Below are 20,848 nucleotides of genomic sequence, written 5' to 3'. Positions count from 1 at the left end.
GGTACAAAACGGTCAGTGGCCTGTGGGAACCGAGTGGTGAGGCGGCAGGAACTGACCGGAGTCACGGGAAAGTACTCACCGAGCATCTGAGATTACAAGGAGCACAATGGGAGACCCGTCAAGGAACTTTTAAGAAGTAAAACCAAGTTTTTCCGTGAGGGAAAAAGGTGAGAGCAATCTCACAAAGCTCCTAACCCACGAGGCAAACTGCAGCGTGGAAAAAGAGAGACTGAAGGGAGACCCCTGTGGCTACAGGGATTATGGCATGCTGGGCATGCTCAGTGTGCCAGTCAAAGTTCTAGAAATTTTGACAAAAGTGTACCGTGACAGGGCTCCGTCTGATGACGTCACCCACATTTGAGGACTACCATCCTGCTTGTCCTGGGAGAAGATGGTCTATCTCGCTGTACCTCCTGGTGCTCTATATAGAGGGAGATCAATGCTTCCCGATGTCGATGCACAGCTAGTGGTCAGGGCAGCTCCTGGGTCCCTCAGTGTCATAAAAGTGTTTCTCTGCAACTAAGGGCCTATGAGCACCTACAACAGGCCCCACACTGGATGTGGTAACATAGGTCAGGTATGTCTAAGTTTCTAAAAGCTTTAAAGTAAAACCTCCTTGCCAGGCTCCATCTGATGATATCACCCATGTGTGAAGACTGCCATCCTGCTTGTCCTTGGAGAATCTCAACTAACTTTGTTTGTACTGATTCTAGGGTCCAAAAGAAATAGAAAGCGTAGAGCAAATGACTTAGTAAATGGAGAAATTACTTACCTGACAATTTAGTTTTCCTTAGTGTAGACAGATGGACTCAGGACCAATGGGTATAGTGTGTTCCTGATAGCAGTTGGAGTCAGATTTTAATCTGACGTCAGCCCTAGTACAAATTCCCCTGCAGTAAGATCTGCTCTTCAGTATTCTCTTCGAAAAGCAATTGTGGATATATGTGTTACTGAATAACTTGGTTAACGTGATTAACTTGAACTGACTGATGTGGTTATAGCTGGAGACCGCCAGTACACTCAACCGAGAAACGCTGACACCCGGTAGGTCTAGGTGTCTTAATTAGAGAGAAGCTTGGCTTACCCATGTTTGTCTTGCTCTCAGGGATTGTACCCGAGGTTTCTGTGTTTGTTGGCAGCCATGGGCAGGATGCTGAGTCCATCTGTCTACACTAAGGAAAACGAAATTATCAGGTAAGTAATTTCTCCATTTCCTAGCGTGTAGCAGATGGACTCAGGACCAATGGGATGTACAAAAGCTACTCCTGAACCAGGTGGGAGGCTGCCTGTGGCCCACTTAGTTCTGCCCTTGCAAATGCTGTGTCCTCCCGAGCCTGAACATCCAGGTGGTAGAACCTAGAGAAGGTGTGAATGGAGGACCATGTTGCCGCCCGACAGATCTTGGCGGGTGACAGCATCTTGGTTTCTGCCCAGGACACTGCCTGGGCTCTAGTGGAATGGGCCTTGACTTGTAGAGGTGGAGGCTTGCCTGCCTCTACATAGGCCACCTTGATAACTTCTTTGATCCAGCGGGCTATGGTTGCCCGTGAGGCCGCTTCCCCTTGTTTCTTCCCGCTGTGAAGGACGAATAGGTGGTCCGTCTTTCATACGGATTCCGACCTTTCCAGGCATCGGACTAGGAGTCTGCCGACGTTAAGATGGCGAAGGCAACGAGATTCTTCAGAGTCCTTATGCTCGTCTGGAGATGGCAGCGAGATGGTTTGGTTTAGATGGAAGTGAGAAACCACCTTTGGGAGGAAGGAGGGGACAGTGCATAGCTGTATGGATCCTGGTGTGAACCTGAGGAACGGTTCTCGACAGGATAGTGCTTGAAGCTCGGAGATGCGACGGGCCAAACAGACTGCCACTAGAAATGCAGTCTTCAATGTTAGTAGTTGGAGGGACAGACCGCGTGTGGGTCTGCTAGGAAGTCTAGGACTAGATTCAAATTCCATAAAGGTACCAGCCACTTTAGGGGTGGTCGGATCTGTTTGACCCCTTTCAGGAAGTGGGAGACATCCGGGTGAGAGGCTAGGTTGCCACCCGCCACCCTTGGCTCTTAAGCAGGCCAACGTGGCCAACCTGCACCTTGATGGAGAGGTACAACCCCTTCTGTAAGTCGTTCTGCAGGAATTCCAGAATCGTGGGAATTCTGACTGTCCGCGGGAGGATGTCGCAGTCTTCACGCCAGGCTTCGAATATTCTCCATATTCATATGTAGGTTAGAGATGTGAAAACTTGCATGCTCGGAGCAGAGTGTCAATCACCGCCCCCGAGTATCCGCTCTTCTTCAGGCGTGTCCTCTCAATGGCCAGACCGTAAGAGAGAATCGAATTGGGACTTCGTGGAGGATCGAGCCTTGTTGGAGCAGATCCTTGTGTGGAGGTAGAGGGCTCCCTGTTAGTAGTCTTCGCATGTCTGCGTACCACGGCCTTCTTGGCCAGTCCGGGGCCACTAGAAGTACTGGTCCCCTGTGGTGTTCTATCTTGCGGATGATCCCGCCCAGTAGAGGCCACGGAGGGAAGGCATATAGCAGGATTTCCTGTGGCCAGGTTTGGATGAGGGCATCGATCCCTTGGGTTTGTGGTTCCCGTCTGCGACTGAAGAAGTTGGGAACTTGGGTGTTGGACCGGGTTGCCAGGAGGTCCATGGCTGGTGTTCGCCAGCAGTTTACTATTAACTGGAAGGCTGTGGCCGACTGCTTCCATTCCCCTGGGTCTAGACTTTCTCTGCTGAGGTAATCCGCAGTGATGTTGTCTTTTCCCGCGATGTGGGTGGATGAGTTCTCTTGTAGGTTTGATTCCGCCCACGCCATTAGGGGGTCTATTTCCAGGGACACCTGTTGGCTTCTGGTTCCTCCCTGGCGGTTGATGTAGGCAACTGTTGTGGCTTTGTCCGACATGACTCTGACCAATTCGCCCTAGAGTCTGTGACTGAACCGTAGGCAGGCTAGTCTGACTGCCTGTGCTTCCAGTCGGGTAATGTTCCATCCCTACTCTTCCTTATCCCATTGCCCTGGGCGGTCAGTTCCTGGCAGTGGGCTCCTCACGCTCGTAGGCTCGCATCCGTGGTGAGCAGGATCCAGGTTGGTGGGGATAGCCTTACTCCCTTGCTCAGATGGTCTTCTTGTAGCCACCATTGTAGCTGTGTTCGAATTTCCTCCGGGAGCTGAAGGCAAATGGAGTAGTTCTGTGACATCGGATTCCATCGTGACAGTAGGGAATGCTGTAGGGGGTCGCATGTGAGCTCTTGCCCATGGAACCACTTCCAGTGTGGATGTCATGAGACCGAGGACTTGGAAGTAGTCCCACACCTTGGGGCGAAGACTGCTTAACAGGTTTCGCAATTGGTTCATCAGTTTTGTTCTTGTAGGAGTCAGAATGATCTTGTCTTGTCTGGTGTTGAACCGGACTCCCAGATATTCCAGAGATTGGGAGGGCTGCAGACAGCTCTTGTTTATGTTGACCACCCACCCGAGGTTCTCCAGTAGAGTTGACTCTGGTGGTCGCCTGATGACTTTCCTCTGGGGATTTTGCCCTGATCAGCCAATTGCCCAGATATGGGTGTACGAGGATTCCATCTTTCCTAAGTGTCGCCGCCACTACAACCATGATTTTGGTGAATTTTTGGGGTGCTGTGGCTAGCCCGAAGGGTAGTGCCCGGTACTGGTAGTGGTGGTCCAGGATTGCGAAGCGTAAAAAACGCTGATGCTCGTGATGGACCCGGATGTGCAGGTAGGCTTCTGACAGATCCAGGGATGTGAGAAATTCTCCCGGCTGTATCGCCCTTATGACAGAGCGTAGGGTTTCCATGCGGAAAGCGAGGTAGCCTCAGGTGGCGGTTGATGGACTTGAGGTCCAGGATGGCCGGAACATACCCTCTTTCTTGGGAACGATAAAATAGATGGAATAGTGCCCAGTATTTTGTTAATGCGTGGGCATCGGCATTATGGCCTTTAAGTCGAGCAATTTGGTCAGTGTGGTTTCCACTGCTGTCCTCTTGGAAGGGTCGTGGCAGGGGGATTTCACATTTTTGTCCAGAGGATTGTTGTGGAAGTCCAGATAATATCCCTCTCGAATAATGGTAAGGACCCACTTGTCCGAAGTTATCTCGACCCATCTTTGGTAGAATAGGGCAAGTCTGTCCCCTATGGCTTCTTCCTGCGGATGGGTCGGCTGATCTTCTTTGCGGGGTGTGGCTGGGGCCTGGACCTGCACCGGCTCCCCTTTTGCTGTGTTTGTTCCGAAAGGACTGGCCCCTGCCGGCGGGGCGAGATGCTTGATATGTACTTTTGTACGGTTTGAAGCGCTGTGATCCCCTGCCCTTAGATATTCGGGGGGAGGGACGCTGGCTTCTCTTGATCCTGTCCTCCAGTAGCCGCGGTACTGGGGATTCGCCCCATTTGTCGGCTAACTTCTCCAGTTCGCTTCCGAACAGGAGGGTTCCCTTAAAAGGCATTCTTTTGAGTCTCATCTTGGACGTCGCGTCAGCTGACCAGCTTCAGAGCCAGAGTTACCTTCTGGCTGCCACAAGGAAGAAATGCCTCTGGCTGCGGTGCGCACCAGGTCGGAGGTCGCATACATGAGGAATGATACAGCTTGTTCTAGTGCTTCGACGGGTGTGGTGGCGTTCCTGGTCTTTGATAAGCAGGCGCATGTCACCACGGCACAGCAGGCCACTATCTGTAGTGACATAGCTGATACATCGAATGACTGTTCGAGGATGGATTCCAGACATCTTTCCTGGGCATCCTTGAGTGCCGCTCCTCCCTCGACTGGGATGGTAGTGCGCTTTGAGACCGCGCAGACCATGGCATCCACTTTGGGGAATGCCAGGAGATCTTTGGCAGCGGGGTCCAGGGGGTATAGGGCTGCAAGGGTCTGTCCCCCCTTGAACGTGGCCTCCGGAGCCTCCTATTCCAGGTCAATCAGTTGTTGAACGGCTTGCAGCAAAGGGAAATGGCGGGAAGCCTGACGAAGTCCCTCGAGGAGGGGGTTCGTCTTCGGTTCCCCTGTGGCACTCGTGCCTGAGATAGCGAGCTCTTTTAAGCTGTGAGCCTCATGGTTCGGTAAGGTTCTGTTCCTGGAGGAATTTCCCCTTCCTCCAGGGAGTCTTGATCCTCGTCCGAGGTGTCCATGTCCCCAATGTTGGGGCTTTTGGGCGGGAGAGGCACTTCTCAGGGGTTAGAGGGTCCCGGGATGTTAGGGTCCTCTGGGGGAGGCTGTAGCTGTGTCATCGGAGGCGCTGGTTGCATGTGGACAAAGGTATGTAGGCCTTTGAAAAAAGGTCTACCCAGGAGAGAGATGCTGGGTCTAAATTGAGAGGCGCTGCATCCCCGGGAAGCCCCGTTTGAAGGAGGCTCCCGCTGGGAGTAGAGAGGTCCGGTGTACTGTCTGTGTATCCGGATCCTGGTACTGGCTGGGGAGGACCTTGACCTGGTTCACCCAGGGCCTCCTCGCACTGTAGACACAGAGCTGTGGCCTCTTCATGCTGCGCAGCTCTTATGTGGCAGGCTGGGCAGAGGATCTGAGCCTTGAGCTTCTTGTCCGGTGGTGCCATGGCTTGTGTGCGTAGAACTGCAGAAACTCCCAGTTTGCGCGTTCAAGTGCACACTGGGAGGCTTAGTTATGCGCTCCGGCCGCGCCGAAGTTGTGCGTGAAGGTCGGAGGCGTGCTCAAAAAGATGCGCGCGTTGCTGTGCGCACAGGTTTAACTTATGCGCTCGGCACAGTTGAGCGTGTAGCTGTGCACCCCGCACGCTTCACTGTGCGCACGGATCGAATCAGCGGACAAGGCGGCAATCAAGGGAAAATGGCGTTGGTGACCACCTCGGAGGGTCTCCACGTGGGAGGACCCTCGTATCAGATCGGGGTCTAGTCCAGATGGGGCTGATCAACCCGGTAGCACTGATGCCGGCTGGCGATCTGTGTGGCTATTTGAGCCTCGGAGACCGGAGACTTTTAGGAAGTTTTCTACCTTACCTTGTCTCGGCGTTTCCCGGTCTCGTTCCGAGCGGTCTCCGGCTGCAGGGGAAGAGGGAAAGGTACCTTCACCGCCGCGCTCGAAGTTGCACCCGCTGCCTACCTCTGAGGGATCGCGGAAATCACCTCAGGAATTCTCAACTGGCGGAGGGACCCATAGGTATCACTGCAGGAGAGTGGGGCTCGTCTGTAGAGGTAAGATTTCTTCTTTGATTTTGGATTTCATTGGTTAGAATACGCTAACGCTGTGCAAGCGTGTATAGAGTCCCGAACTGCTATGGAGACAGAGAAATACTGAAGAGCAGAGCTTCCTGCAGGGGTATATGTACTAGGGCTGACGTCAGATTGAAATCTGACTCAGTCTCCAACTGCTGTCAGGAGCACACTATACCCATTGGTTCTGAGTCCATCTGCTACATGCTAGGAAAGTTATCATTAATTTCAGAAATTTAAAAGAACCCTGCAGCTGATAAAGCAGGGGTGACCAATATTTACAGCAGTTTTTGGATTATATCTACAGGTTAACAAGAAACCTAGACCAATTTACTCAAAATATATTTAATATGAATGGATATAATTTCCACAGAAATCAAAATGTTCCATGCAGAATTAATGGAGCCTACTTTCCAGGTTGTGCATGCATATGCGATTAAAAATAAAACTTTATAAGGATTGAGGTGGAGAAGGGAGAGGTACTCATGCGGCTGACAGAGGATTTACAGCAGCTATTCTGGGGGAGAAGCTGGGAACCCAGTCCTCGACGGTGAGCACGGTGCAGCTGGTTAATTGTTTCCTCATACGTCATCAAGAAGGGTCCGGCTGAGAAGCCTCAAAGCCAGCCCCCTAGTAGTTTCCTCCCTGAGGTGGAGAAGGCTGAGAAGCCTCAAAGCCAGCCCCCATGCGGCGAGCAGCCAACGCCAGCATGCTGCCTAAGCCGCGCGTGCCAAAGGGGCACACGGCTTTGAAACATTTCCTGGACTTTTTTGATTTTGAAATAAGTGTTTGCCCTCCCAATTATCTCCACCTATAAGAGATCCAAGTATTTTATTGAAGCATCCGGTGATACGTGAGTAGTGCCTGAAGGCATAAGCTTTTATAATATTGTGATTCAATGCCTCATTCAGTAAGAAAGCGGAGGGCCAAAGAGAATGAGGCCCATCCGGGATCCCTTACCTCTACGCTAGGCCCGATGGACGCACATGTACATCGAGGCACGTTGATATCGGGTGAAATCTTGCTGAGTGAGGGAAGGGAGATTTACCCGACCCCTCTCCTGAGTCATATACCACCCTATCCCCGATAGAACGGACGCCCCCAAGCAACCCTGCAGAGAAGAGGCCTCAAATCCAAACCTCTGACCTGGTGGAGTTGGGCGGTAACCGGTCTCCATTAGACCAGGGGGAAAAAACATCACAGGACATATCTAACTTCTCCATACTTCCATCATCTACTGGGTGAGAAATCAGAAGCACTGGGTCAGGGAAGAAACCTGGTGAGAAATGTGTGTTCCCACAGTTATTGAAAGTGGACTTGATAAAACCAACAGCCATTTCATTAGATTCTATCTGGGATGCTATTCAGACTTTAAATACCAATATCCATAAACAGATGGTCCCAGTGTATACATACTTGGAAAAAATGGACACTCGAATTGAGAATATGGAAAAGGATATAAATGTGGAAAAAGAGAATATTACCAAAATTAAATTAGATGTGGAGAGTAATAAAGTTTTGCAGAACACATTAATGAAAGATAATTATATACTGACTAATAGATTAGAGAATATGGAAAATGTGTGAAAAGGGAAAAACATACGGTTTATTAATTTCCCAAAAAGTCAGTTTGTACCTCCAAAAAAGATGTGGAAAAAATAAGTTAGAAATCTTAGATTCCAGATTAAGCTTTGCCGGTAATATCGAGGATGTATTATATACCAGTTAGTAAAGAACGAAAAGATATAGAGGATAAAGGAAGTAAGATCATTCCTCCAACTGATTCCATACCATTAAATCTAACTGAAATTTTGGAAATCTCCCAGAAAGATCAGATTTCCTCTGCTACTTTAGTGGTTTCATTCCTGCTTGAAGCGGATAAAGAATGGACATTAAAAATGTTTTTCCAACATCAGAGATCTGTGTTTTCTGGGTTATAAAGTGAATATTTTTCCTGACCTTTCTAAGGCCACCCAAAAAAAGAAGAAAACAGTTTCTGTTATTAAGACCTAGAGTTCTGGAAATTGGTGCTATGTTTATATTAAAATTTCCTTATAAATGTCTAGTTAAACATCAAGGTTTATCATATGTTTTTTTCCAACCTAACTAGCTTACAGCCTTTCTTGTGGGAAAAAATCCCTTACCAGGAAGTTCTTCTCCTATTGATTATGATTAAGTATGATATATTGTCTGTTAATAGTAATATAACATACTAAATGTTAAGATGAAAGCTTCTTCGTTTCCTTTATAGATTGCAAATTGTAATTTTCCTCTAGGTTTGAATCTTGAGATCTCTGATTGTGGACTTTGATTTGAGATACTAATAGCTTTAAGATGTTAAAATTTCAGTATAAACATAATATGTTTAGTACTAATTACCATGTTGTCTCTGTTTTCAAACAAGAATTGTTTTTCTTGAATATAAATTGTTTAAATTCAATAAAATATAAATAATAAAAAAACACAAACAGACAACTTTATAAGGATCCTCTTTGTTCACTGAATATTTAGGGTGAATAGAGCACTAGATAAAAAAGTTATTGGAGGAGTGGAAGGGGGAAACACATGGACATGCAGTGATCTCTTATGTCTTCTTCCCTCTGGAAAGTAAGCTATAAACAGATTTGTATTCCATCCAAATACATATCAGAAAGGCAGGAAAATGTATATGTTACTGAAACAATTTCTAGATTGTTCAATTTGTATATTTAGCCACAAATGTAACTAAAACTCCATGGCAAATATAATTCTCCTTAAAGGAGTGCTGGAATAGCTATTTATATTTTCCAATAATTCCTTTCAAGAAACATTAGAAGAAAACGTCTTCAAAGACCTCTACAGTGCCACATATGCACTGTCTTTGAAGAGGTCCTTGATGTCTTTTCCTCCTAATAATATTCTTCTTGAAAGGAATTATTGGATAATAAAAATTGCTGAATATGAGAACTTTATCGGGGAGATTTATATTTGCCAGTGGCATTTAAGTTATACTTTATTGCTGCAATTTGTATATACTTACTAGAAAGATAATCAATGATAAAGCCATGTTATTACAAAATTTTAAATATATCTGACTACAAAAGGTGGTATTTGTTTTTAAATTTGATTTGAAAAAAGATTAAAAGGGGTAATTTGACCTGAAAAGAAAGGGGACAAAGAACAGCCACATATTGCAGGAAAGTTCAGCCTTAGAGAAGGTCATAGCTCTTGGTCTAGAAGGAAAGAAACTTGGTTTGCACAAAATAGCCATTACAGAAAAGCAGAATGCAAAAAGAAAAAAACCCAAAATAAAATCAGTCTTCACTTTCCATACCTGTATAATTATATTTAGCACAGGACATATCAACAGTTTGTTCAAGCTCCACTTTAGTAATATCTGAAAGCCATGTCCGAAAGTCTTCAAACAGCACTTTTCTGAAGCAAGAAAAACAACCATAAATATGAGAAATGGAACAGTCTGCTTCCCTTATTGATTTTGCCTGAAAAACTAATGAGTTTGCTGCTAAATGGACTGCATGCAGTCCTCTGATCCCAAACACAGAGACGGTATACTCTGTGGAGGTAGTTTTCTAACTGCCCACATAGATTTAAAGTCAGATGCCCACAAACCTTACACCAGTTTTCTCATGGGAAAGTACACATATACTTTCCCTTTGAAACTTATCCTACAAATACTACCTGCCCACGTTTACACTTGATAATTTATGTGGGTAGTCTTTCTGAGCAAAAATATGTTCATACTTTTTAAAATTCAAAAAGTTGTGTGTATGTACAGAAGTGTAAAACATTCCCAAATCCCTACCTCCCCAGGAATCCCTCTTGTACCAAGGGTAAAAGAACATGCATAGAAGCTATACATGTGCACTTCTACCCGCAAACAGGGCAGCCAATTTTCTAAAAGACCATTTCTGCAGGTAAAGCACTGTTTTACCTGCGGAAATGGCTTTGAAAATTATCCTCTAAATTGTTATTTATTGGTGCATTTATCTTTAAAGAGCTATTTTAATCAATTCAGCTAAAGCTGAAATACACCCTGAACATTATAGATAATAATCTACAAACAGGGGACAATGAAACTAGAAACACTATCACTGACTTATGATTCAACCTCACTATTTGTTACCTAGCAATATTTCCTTTATTTAGTAAAATTTTCCATAAATATTCTAACCAATTTCAACAAAGATACCTATAAAAATACCATTCATTCACATTCACATCCCAATCACCCATAACACAATAAAAAAAAAGCATAGCCACTTTGAATAGTACAAACAAACAAAGGAATTAACTTTAGGTTCCTAAATGCTACGGCAATTCTCAACAAACTATATAATTATGACATTATATATGCTGTTTTATTGTTTTATGGGGTTTTGTTTTAATGATTTTGTTTGATATTATATGCTTTATATTTTGTTTTTTTTTATCCACCTAGAACAGAGTCTGGCAATTAGGCGGAATACAAATCATTGGAAATAAATAAAATGTTCTTATTCTATAGATCCAGTAAAGATATTCTCCTCTGCTATTTTAAAGAAGATAAAAGGTTCAATTGGAAATAATGATCTCTTATCAGAACATAACAGATTTTCTGAATTTTCTCCTGCTATTTTCAAAGAAACCCAAACTACTTATAAAAAAACAGTGCTTTCTTATTAGAACATGGAAGGCTATGACCACAAATGCTCATAGTTTGGGAAATAAAATCCCAGATCTGCAGGCCCTAATGGCTGAGGCAGAATTGGACATTGTTGCTATCACAGAGACATGGTTCACAGAATCTCATGATTGGGATACAACAATACCAGGCTATAACTTGTTAAGGAAGGACAGAGAGGATAGAAAAGGGGGAGGTGTGGCTCTTTATGTCAGAAACAACATCCAAGCATCTGAGCTACAAGGAAGTTGGGGTAAGGAAGAAGCTCTATGGCTCGACCTAAAAAAAGATGACGGAGCGTCCATTTATATTGGAGTGGTTTACAGGCCTCCAAACCAAAAGGAAGAGCTGGACAGAGACCTGGTTGAAGACATCCATAAGATAGGTAAGAAGGGAGAAGTGGTGATCGTGGGTGACTTTAATATGCCAGATGTAGACTGGAAAATCCCATCTGCAGAAACTAAAAATAGCAGAGCGATAGTGGATGCCATGCAAGTATCTTTGTTCAAACAAATGGTGTTGGAACCCACCAGAGAAGGAGCTATACTCGACTTAGTGCTCACTAATGCAGATAATGTCTCAGATGTCCAGGTGGGTACCCACCTCAGCAGCAGTGATCATCAAACGGTATGGTTTAATATCACTAAAAGAATAGGGAAAAGAACCACAAAGACCCGAGTTTTACAGTTCAAAAACACAGACTTTGAGGAAATGGGGAAGTACCTGGAGGAAGAACTTAAAGGATGGGAGAACGAGAGAGATGTGGATCAGCAGTGGACCAATCTAAAAGGAGCAATCGCCAAGGCAACTGCTCTATACGTTAGAAATGTAAAGAAAAGCAAAAGAAAATTGAAACCTATCTGGTTCTCAAAGGAGGTGGCGGACAAAATTAAAGCTAAAAGAACAGCATTCAAGACATATAAAAGATCCCAAAGGGAGGAACACAAAGAAGAATATTTGTATCAACTGAGGGAGACAAAGAAATTAATCAAGTTGGCAAAAAGTCAAGCGGAAGAGAGGATTGCCAAGGAGATAAAAAATGGTGACAAAACATTTTTCAGATACATCAGCGAAAAGAGAAAGATCCAAAGTGGTATAGTGAAATTGAAAGGTGGTAATGATCAATGTGTGGAGGGAGACGAAGAAATGGCAGAAATATTAAACGAATACTTCAGCTCTGTGTTCACTAAAGAAGACCCTGGAGAAGGACCATCTCTACACAACAAAAAACTGGTGGGAAGTGGAATAGATGAAAATCCTTTTACAGTAGAAAATGTGTGGGAAGAGCTAAAGAACCTGAAAGTGGACAAAGCCATGGGGCCTGATGGGATTCATCCAAGGATATTGAGGGAGCTCAGAGATGTTCTGGCGGCTCCACTGTGTGACCTGTTCAATAGATCCCTAGAAACGGGAGTGGTGCCGAGTGAGTGGAGAAGAGCGGTGGTGGTCCCGCTTCACAAGAGTGGGAACAGGGAGGAGGCTGGCAACTACAGACCAGTCAGCCTCACTTCGGTGGTGGGAAAAGTAATGGAGTCACTGCTGAAAGAGAGAATAGTGAACTATCTACAGTCCGGAGAATTGATGGACCAGAGGCAACATGGATTCACCAGGGGAAGATCCTGTCAGACAAATCTGATTGACTTTTTTGACTGGGTAACCAAGGAATTGGATCGAGGAAGAGCGCTCGATATCATATACTTGGATTGCAAATTGGTTGACGGACAGAAGACAATGTGTGATGGTAAATGGAACCTTCTCTGAAGAGAGAGCGGTTTTAAGTGGTGTACCGCAAGGATCGGTGTTGGGACCGGTCCTGTTCAATATCTTTGTGAGCGACATTGCGGACGGGATAGAAGGCAAGGTTTGTCTTTTCGCGGATGACACTAAGATCTGCAACAGAGTGGACACGCCGGAAGGAGTGGAGAGAATGAGACGGGATCTAAGGAAACTGGAGGAGTGGTCGAAGATATGGCAGCTGAGATTCAATGCCAAGAAGTGCAAAGTCATGCATATGGGGAGTGGAAACCCGAATGAACTGTATTCAATGGGGGGGGAAAGGCTGATGTGCACGGAGCAGGAGAGGGACCTTGGGGTGATAGTGTCAAATGATATGAAGTCTGTGAAACAATGCGACAAGGCTATAGCAAAAGCCAGAAGAATGCTGGGCTGCATAGAGAGAGGAATATCGAGTAAGAAAAGGGAAGTGATTATTCCCTTGTACAGGTCCTTGGTGAGGCCTCACCTGGAGTACTGTGTTCAGTTCTGGAGACCGTATCTACAAAAAGACAAAGACAAGATGGAAGCGGTACAGAGAAGGGCGACCAGGAAGGTGGAGGATCTTCATCGGATGACGTACGAGGAGAGATTGAAGAATCTAAATATGTACACCCTGGAGGAAAGGAGGAGCAGAGGCGATATGATACAGACTTTCAGATACTTGAAAGGTTTTAATGATCCAAAGACAACGACAAACCTTTTCCGTAGGAAAAAATCAGCAGAACCAGGGGTCACGATTTGAAGCTCCAGGGAGGAAGATTCAGAACCAATGTTAGGAAGTATTTCTTCACGGAAAGGGTGGTGGATGCCTGGAATGCCCTTCCGGAGGATGTGGTGAAGACCAGAACTGTGAAGGACTTCAAAGGACCGTGGGATAAACACTGTGGATCCATAAAGTCAAGAGGCCGCCAATGAAGAGTGGGTGACTCGCCAGAATGATGGCTAATGCCTGGAGACAATACCCTTATTCAATAAACGTACACATGCTTACTGTGACTCCAACATCATTCTAGCTTCAACAGCAAGAGGAAATGTGGAATAAAGGATCTGCACTCAAAAGGGGGGAGTAGCTGGCTTGTTACGGCGGTTACTACCCCAAACCAAATAAGCCTGTTACTTCAATTTCTATGCAAATACAGCATAGTTCTCTGCTTCAACGGCAGGGGAGAAGAAAAAACTGATACTACACACATCCAGCAGAGCTCTCTGCTTCAACGGCAGGGGAGAAGAAAAAAGGGTTCGCACTCACAAAGCGGGGAGTAGCTGGCTTGTTACGGCGGTTACTACCCCAAACCAAATGTGCCTGATACTTCACTTTCGATGCATATCCAGCATGGCTCTCTGCTTCAACAGCATGGGAGAAGAATAAAATGATACTTCAAGCATATCCAGCATAGCTCCCTGCTTCAACAGCAGGGGAGAAGAAAAACAACCAATAAGGGCTGTATAACATAGTCTGGGTAAAACAAATAAGCATGGGTGTAGCTTGCTTATTGCGGCGGTTACTACCCCTACTACCCCTAACTTATCAGCTAGATATTCACTTGGATGCAGCTCCATCACTGCTTTCTACATTAATGGTGGGGGTGGAAGGGAAATAGAACCAAGAGCTAAGAGAAACAGATAAGTATGAGAGAAAAAAGTGTGTGAAGCTTGCTGGGCAGACTGGATGGGCCATTTGGTCTTCTTCTGCCGTCATTTCTATGTTTCTATGTTTCTATGAAAGCTTTTCTAAGCCAAATCCTCCAATGTCTTTATACTACCAGACTGTGCACAAACACTCACTGTTATTCCTTTCATTTTGTTTCATTTAGAAGAGCAAGAATCCTCGTAAGAAAAACATCTTCAGTCAGCTAACAGCACCACACATTTTTGATCAATCCCTTTCATCAAAAAGAGCAAGCACCCTTGTTATAGGAGGACACGTCTTCAGTCAGCTCCTGATAGGACCGCTCATCTTTGATCAATCCTGACCAAAGACCATTGTTTCACTCTCTACCAGGGCTTCTTCAGGGGAAGTTTAACCAGGGAAAGTTTTTCAAGCATTTCCAATAGCAAGCGTCATCTTCCCAAAGGTGTACCACATTTTAACCAATCTCTTTTAGGTGTTTTCTACAAATCTTGCTCTGTTCTTATAAAATTTCAGCGAGCAACGATGCCCTCAAATCAGCTGAACTGACTGATTTGAGAACATTGTTGAAAACTGTTCAGCTGACTTGAGAGGCCTAGCTGAAGATATTCTGGCCAGCAAGACTGGACTAATTTTAGCTTATGTTGCCCATCCTGCTGAAAATTACCTCATTAAAGGGAAAATGTATTGGATACATTTTGGAACACATATCCACGTATTATTTTCTTAAATCAGAGAAATTTGGATGAAGCTGCTATTGAAAACAGTTTTTGTCAATCAAGTCATATCAAATGAAAAATCTGCTAAATATTCTGCTGATTTAATATTTCCCAGAGATCTTGAAAAAGCATGCTATGGGACCCAGCCAAAATATGAACTTGCAAGGAATCTATCCATTTCACCATGGCTGAGGTTATATAGTGCCTTGCAAAAAGGTCTTCACATCCATGTACATTTACCATATTCTGCTCTCTAAAAAAAAAAATACATATCAAAATGCATTAAAACAGGAGTTTGTTTCACTGATGTAAACATACTCTACATTTTCATCATGAAAGAAAAATTATAGAAATATTCCAAAAGTAATTAAAAATACCCCTCCCCCCCCTTGAGGTAGTACCCCTAGTATTTCCCTATTTGCCTGGTCCACCTTAAATTCCTTAAACAGCATATGCTCTATGGGCGGGATCTTGCGGGGCAGGTAGAGCCCAGAGGGCGTAACCAGAGACTATGGAATAAGAGCTGGGATCCAGGTGGGGATAGCCCGGGCCCAGGTCTCAAGGAGGAAAGCAGCTCCTGTAAGATAACACTGTCCTAACACTGAGTGAGACAAAACTGAACTGTAAGTACTGAAGGAAGCAGCACTTAACTGTAAGCAAAGAAAGTAAACTGTTTTGAAGGGCAGACAATCTACTGTTGTGCATGTGTGAAGCTGTAATAAAAATATACTGTTTTAAGAAAGGCTGGAATCAGACTAGTTTGTCTCCAGGCATGTGGGAATCATGCCTCGTTCCCACATATGGTGTCACAAATGGGATTTTTCTAAAGCTTTGCCCAGGAAAAAAACCCCAGCCTCCTAGAAAGTATCTGTTTGGAGTACAGACAGAGTTGTGAAGAGGACCTGTGGTTATAAATGTAGTACAGAACACAAGGGGTCTGTGGCTCTAAAGAAAGTACAGAGAGCAGGGGTGCACAGAGCATGGTAGTTTATGAAAGGGTGTGGCTCAGAAGCTACACTGAAGAAAAAAAAATAAAGTTTAAAAGTTTCAGATAGAGAGGAAACTGTGAGCGGGCCTGTTTGCAGGAACAGCCAGGAAGTGGTAAGTTTGTACCGGGTAACAGGAGAAGCCTGGCTAGAGGTAGACATGGATTAAAAATGATTTAGTTAACGCTGGTTATGCAGGATTTTTTAAAAAACCTTTTTTCTGCCTTGAAAAAGAAAAAAGGAAGGAACACTGGACAATAAGGCTGTGCTGAACAGGGTGTGGCCCTGGAAAAGCTACCAGTGTTAGCTGTGAGTGCAGTGAATGGAAACCGGGTAGGACTCTCTTCCAGCAAGCAAGCTCTGCAGGAAAGGAGTGCAGCCATGTGCATCTGGCTGGTAGAAGTTCCCAGCTCTCCAGAGCCAGAAGGAGGAGAGAACCTGAGGCTGGAGGTACAGGTACCTGAGAGGCAAGCAGAGGTTGGAAAGTCAGAAAGCCCGCTCCTAGGTGCACTGGCCGGGCAGGGAGATAGATGGGTGAAAACGGTGGCAGAGATAGAGGTGATTGTAGCAGAGATTGACCAGGTGCTCAGTGAGTTCTGGCAATGCGCCCTAGGAGGAGAGGCTGTGGTGAGCCCAGAAAGGGGCAACATTGAAAAACCAGAGGATGGCGCTACAGAGGGTCCTGATGAAGACTCTGTAGCATCCCATGTTGTGGGGAACTCACCACTGTTTGTTCGGGCAGAGTAGACAGGGGGATTTAATATGGCGGGTCTATCTTTCTCAAAACTGATATTTCAGATATGGGGCAAGTGGAAATTGTCGCTAGTAGGTGCCAAGCAGGCATATCATCTCACTTGTTTCCTATACAACCCCTCCTTTCCTCCAGGATTGGAGAGGGGAGGGATTGCATGATGGTAGGGGAAGGGACTGATTAGATGGGACCAGCTCTGGGATGGCCAGAGATTGTTACCATTCTCAGAGTTGAAAAAAATCTATTCGGTCTCGGAACTAGATCTCTTTGCCTACAGCCAGATCATCCACTTCTTTATCACAACAAAGGTGGGGTCGGAACTTCAGAAGGATAAATCTCTTTTTGAAAGCTATTGTACCCAAGCAGATAGACTTTCAAAACCCATCTTTAACATTTACACTTTACTCAACCAACACCCCCAATCGAAGTTGGGATTTCAAATAGCAGGGGAGCGTGGCTTGGGAAGCCAGTGTACCCCACGCTGCGGGCCACTACTGTACTATCTCTAAGTGAGGAACCTCTTCAATGTACCCTGCGCTGCAGGCCACTACCTGTTGTTATTATGTGTGTTTTAGTGGATCCTTGGGTGCTGTGGAGATGACCACGCCCACGGGGAGGAGCCCCGTGAGTAGCCACAGCACTGGGCTAGACTCATACACAAAACACCGAAATTGAACTCTTATTATACAGCTTGAAGAAACCACCAGGTGGCAGTGGTGAGTTGTAGTCCCAGGGACCTCGGCAGAGGGAGCCCTTCTCTCCAAGATGACGTCAGGAGGTTCCGCAGCAAGGAATTACTGAGGATGAGACAGATGAGAGATTAGAATACTCACTCGGTGTTAGCTGTTATGGATGCGATTCCACCAGATAGTTGTCGATGGTACAGGCACGGAGGCAGGGAGAGCAGGCCCTCAAGGAGCGAGTACCTGTTCCCTGAATGGTACCTGAAATAGAACAAAGGAGGTTTTTCTACTAACTTGGGTACCCGAAGAGCGGGTACCCAAGTTAGTAGAAAAACCCCGAAGGGAAGAAGGAAAGCTTCCTGCAGGCAGCAGAGAAGCGGCAGAGTACTGTAGACAGGAACAGTTAGAGTCTATTCGAGCCTATGCCAACTCAATGAGCTAGCAATCTTGAGAAGTAGATATACCCGGATTGGCGTGACTTCAGATCAGGGAACGCTGTCGAGGTTCGCGCCACTGGGCGTACTTAGATGTGGGATGCGCGTGCGCACCCTAGCAGGTACCTGGGAGGAGCAACGGCATACGGCTGCACCATAGCCGTTCCGGGGACGCCAGAGAAGTCGGCTTGACGACACTGCGGTAACCATCTTGCCCAGGTAAGTGGAAGGAGCCGAGATAGGGGTGCAACAAGCGGGGCGAAGCAGTCGAAGACCGACGAACACAACACTACCGAATCATCACTACAGAGGAACCTTATCAGTGTACCCCACTCTGCGGACCAGATTTCAAATAGCCGGATCTCCACTACCGAGGTATCCCTTCTGGGTATACTCGACCGCACAGACTCAGTGCCTTTCTCCTGCATTCCTCGCTCCTCGGGCAGTGCCTCTCTCTCTCTAATAAAGACTCTATTCCACAGCTGTGTCTGACATCTGCTGAGACCTCGCCTCCCGACGCTGAGGCTCACAGGGCTCCTCCCTGTGGGCGGTACCATCTCTCACCTCAGCCCAGGGCCCACATACCTACAAATCCTAACATATACGTGATTGCAAAGCTGTATATAATACTGTTTCAAGCGACGGGTGGGGGATAGGGGAAGGGAAAACTTAAAAAATGAACAGCATTGTCTTTATTGTAGATTTCCATTTCTTTATTGAAGATGCAGGCATGTGGTATCTCGTAATCACAGTCTTGCTGTATGTTGTACACGATCTATGTATTGTTGGGTTACTTAATAGATATTATAAAAAAAGAAAAAAAAAAAAGAAAATTGGTTTGGATAAGCTTTCTCAACCAAACCTATGGTATGTACACTGTCGGGTAGATTTCAAACCACAATTTGGCGTACTTTTGTTGGCGCATCAGGCGCAAACAAAAGTACGCTGGATTTTAGTAGATACGCGCGTAGCCGCGCGTATCCGCTAAAATCCTGGATCGGCGCGCGCAAGGCTACCGATTCCGTATAGCCGGTGCGCTCCGAGCCGCGCAACCTACCTCCGTTCCCTCCGAGGCCGCTCTGAAATCGGAGCAGCCTCGGAGGGAACTTTCTTTTGCCCTCCCCTCACCTTCCCCTCCCTTCCCCTACCTAACCCACCCGCCCGGCCCTGTCTAAACCCCCCCTTACCTTTATCGGGGGATTTACGCCTCCCGGAGGGAGACGTAAATCCCCGCGCGCCAGCGGGCCGCTAGCACGCCGGGACGCGACCTGGGGCGGGTCCGGAGGGCGCGGCCACGCCCCCGGACCGCCCCGGGCCGTAACCACGCCCCCGGGCCCACCCCCGAAACGCTACGTCCCGCCCCGAAAACGCCGCGCGGATCGGGCCCGCCCCCGACACACCCCCCTCGGAAAACCCCGGGACTTACGCGAGTCCCGGGGTCTGCACGCGCCGGTAGGCCTATTGAACATAGGCGCACCGGCACGCAGGGCTCTTAAAATCCGCCCCTGTGTGATTGAGATTCTTAAAGAACTGTACCAATGTTTTTTTTGTGATTTTTACACACTCATCTGGTGGTCCTGCAGAAACTTGTAAACTGGGATAGATGCAGAATCTGCTGGAAGTTGAAGAAACTGAAGAAGCCCAAAAACATCTGTTCTCAGGTCCTTTTCTATCCTGACACTGATTGAAAGCATCTTTGATGGCTTTTCCAAGAACAAGCAGAGATCTTCTGAAGGAAAAATATGTTGAGGCAAGTCAGGTAGGGGATCTTAAGGAATCCCCAGAGAATCTTCCTCCTTCCCTGATCATGGGGAAACATTAAGCTACTACACTCCAATGAGGATGAAGGTGAAAGAGGCAGAGATATCTGCCGTTCTGAGGGGGCAAAACCAGATAAAGAATGGAGAGTCCGCCATCCCTTTTTGACTCATGAGAGGACTCCCATTGGTTGATGAGAATCCACCACCTCAAGGGGAGAACTTATTCCTAACTCCGGAACCTCTTGTGAAGAGGCACACACCAGTGCGGGACCCTGGGTGGCCCCTCTATGTGGGAAAAATTCCTCCATCTTCATCAAAAGAGTTCTAAGTGAGTTTCAGTTAGTTGTGCATACACAAATACAACAGATCAAATAGGTAGGTAGAGATTAGCAAATCTGATTCAGCATTTTAGTACCCCCCCCCCCCCAACCGAGGGATTAACATTTACAATTACAATTCTGGTCGCCGCATCTCAAAAAAGATATAGTTGCGATGGAGAAGGTACAGAGAAGGGCGACCAAAATGATAAAGAGGATGGAACAGCTCCCCTATGAGGAAAGACTAAAGAGGTTAGGGCTGTTCAGCTTGGAGAAGAGACGGCTGAGGGGGGATATGATAGAGGTGTTTAAAATCATGAGAGGTCTAGAACGGGTAGATGTGAATCGGTTATTTACTCTTTCGGATAATAGAAGGACTAGGGGGCACTCCAAGAAGTTAGCGAGTAGCACATTTAAAACTAATCGGAGAAAGTTCTTTTTCATTCAACGCACAATTAAACTCTGGAATTTGTTGCCAAGGGATGTAGTTAGTGCAGTTAGTATAGCTGGGTTTAAAAAAGGACTGGATAAGTTCTTGGAGGAGAAGTCCATTACCTGCTATTAATTAAGTTGAATTAGAAAATAGCCACTGCTATTACCGTATTTTTCGGACTATAAGGCGCACATAAAAACCTAAGATTTTCCCAAAAATCTCTAAATAAATAAAAGAAAGAAGAAGGAAAATAAAAAAAACCCCAGAAATTCCGTCCGATGGCCACCAGGGGGCCGTACGGAGCCCTCCATGGGGAGAGACCTTCTTCCCCGAAGCCGCCATAGAGTTCCGGCAGCCCCGTGTAAAAACCAAGCTGGAGGTGCCTCCGACCTGCCGTCCTGAGTTCCCACCGACCCGTCCTCGTGCGGTTTGCAGGGATTTCTGGCGACACGCTTTTCAGAACAGGCGTGAGAAGGTAGCAGTTTCAGCGGGAGCGATCGGGCAAG

At 46.2% G+C, this 20,848-nt stretch overlaps 1 protein-coding gene across 4 annotated transcripts in view; it reads right to left on the bottom strand.

Moving 5' to 3' along the window:
- The window catches only part of OGFOD1 (2-oxoglutarate and iron dependent oxygenase domain containing 1), a 205,061-nt gene that overhangs the window by 136,050 nt on the left and 48,163 nt on the right, over positions 1-20,848 (bottom strand). For all 4 annotated transcript variants that reach the window (XM_029608711.1, XM_029608708.1, XM_029608712.1 and 1 more), the window contains one exon: positions 9,507-9,607. In XM_029608711.1, the coding sequence (XP_029464571.1) occupies positions 9,507-9,607 (101 nt within the window). The remainder of the gene's footprint in view (positions 1-9,506; positions 9,608-20,848) is intronic.

This window comes from Rhinatrema bivittatum, chromosome 7 (assembly GCF_901001135.1).
Source record: "Rhinatrema bivittatum chromosome 7, aRhiBiv1.1, whole genome shotgun sequence".
NCBI classification, from domain to species: Eukaryota; Metazoa; Chordata; class Amphibia; order Gymnophiona; family Rhinatrematidae; genus Rhinatrema; species Rhinatrema bivittatum.
The sequence above is the reverse complement of the archived record's forward strand: the minus strand, read 5'-3'. Positions and strand labels throughout refer to the sequence as shown.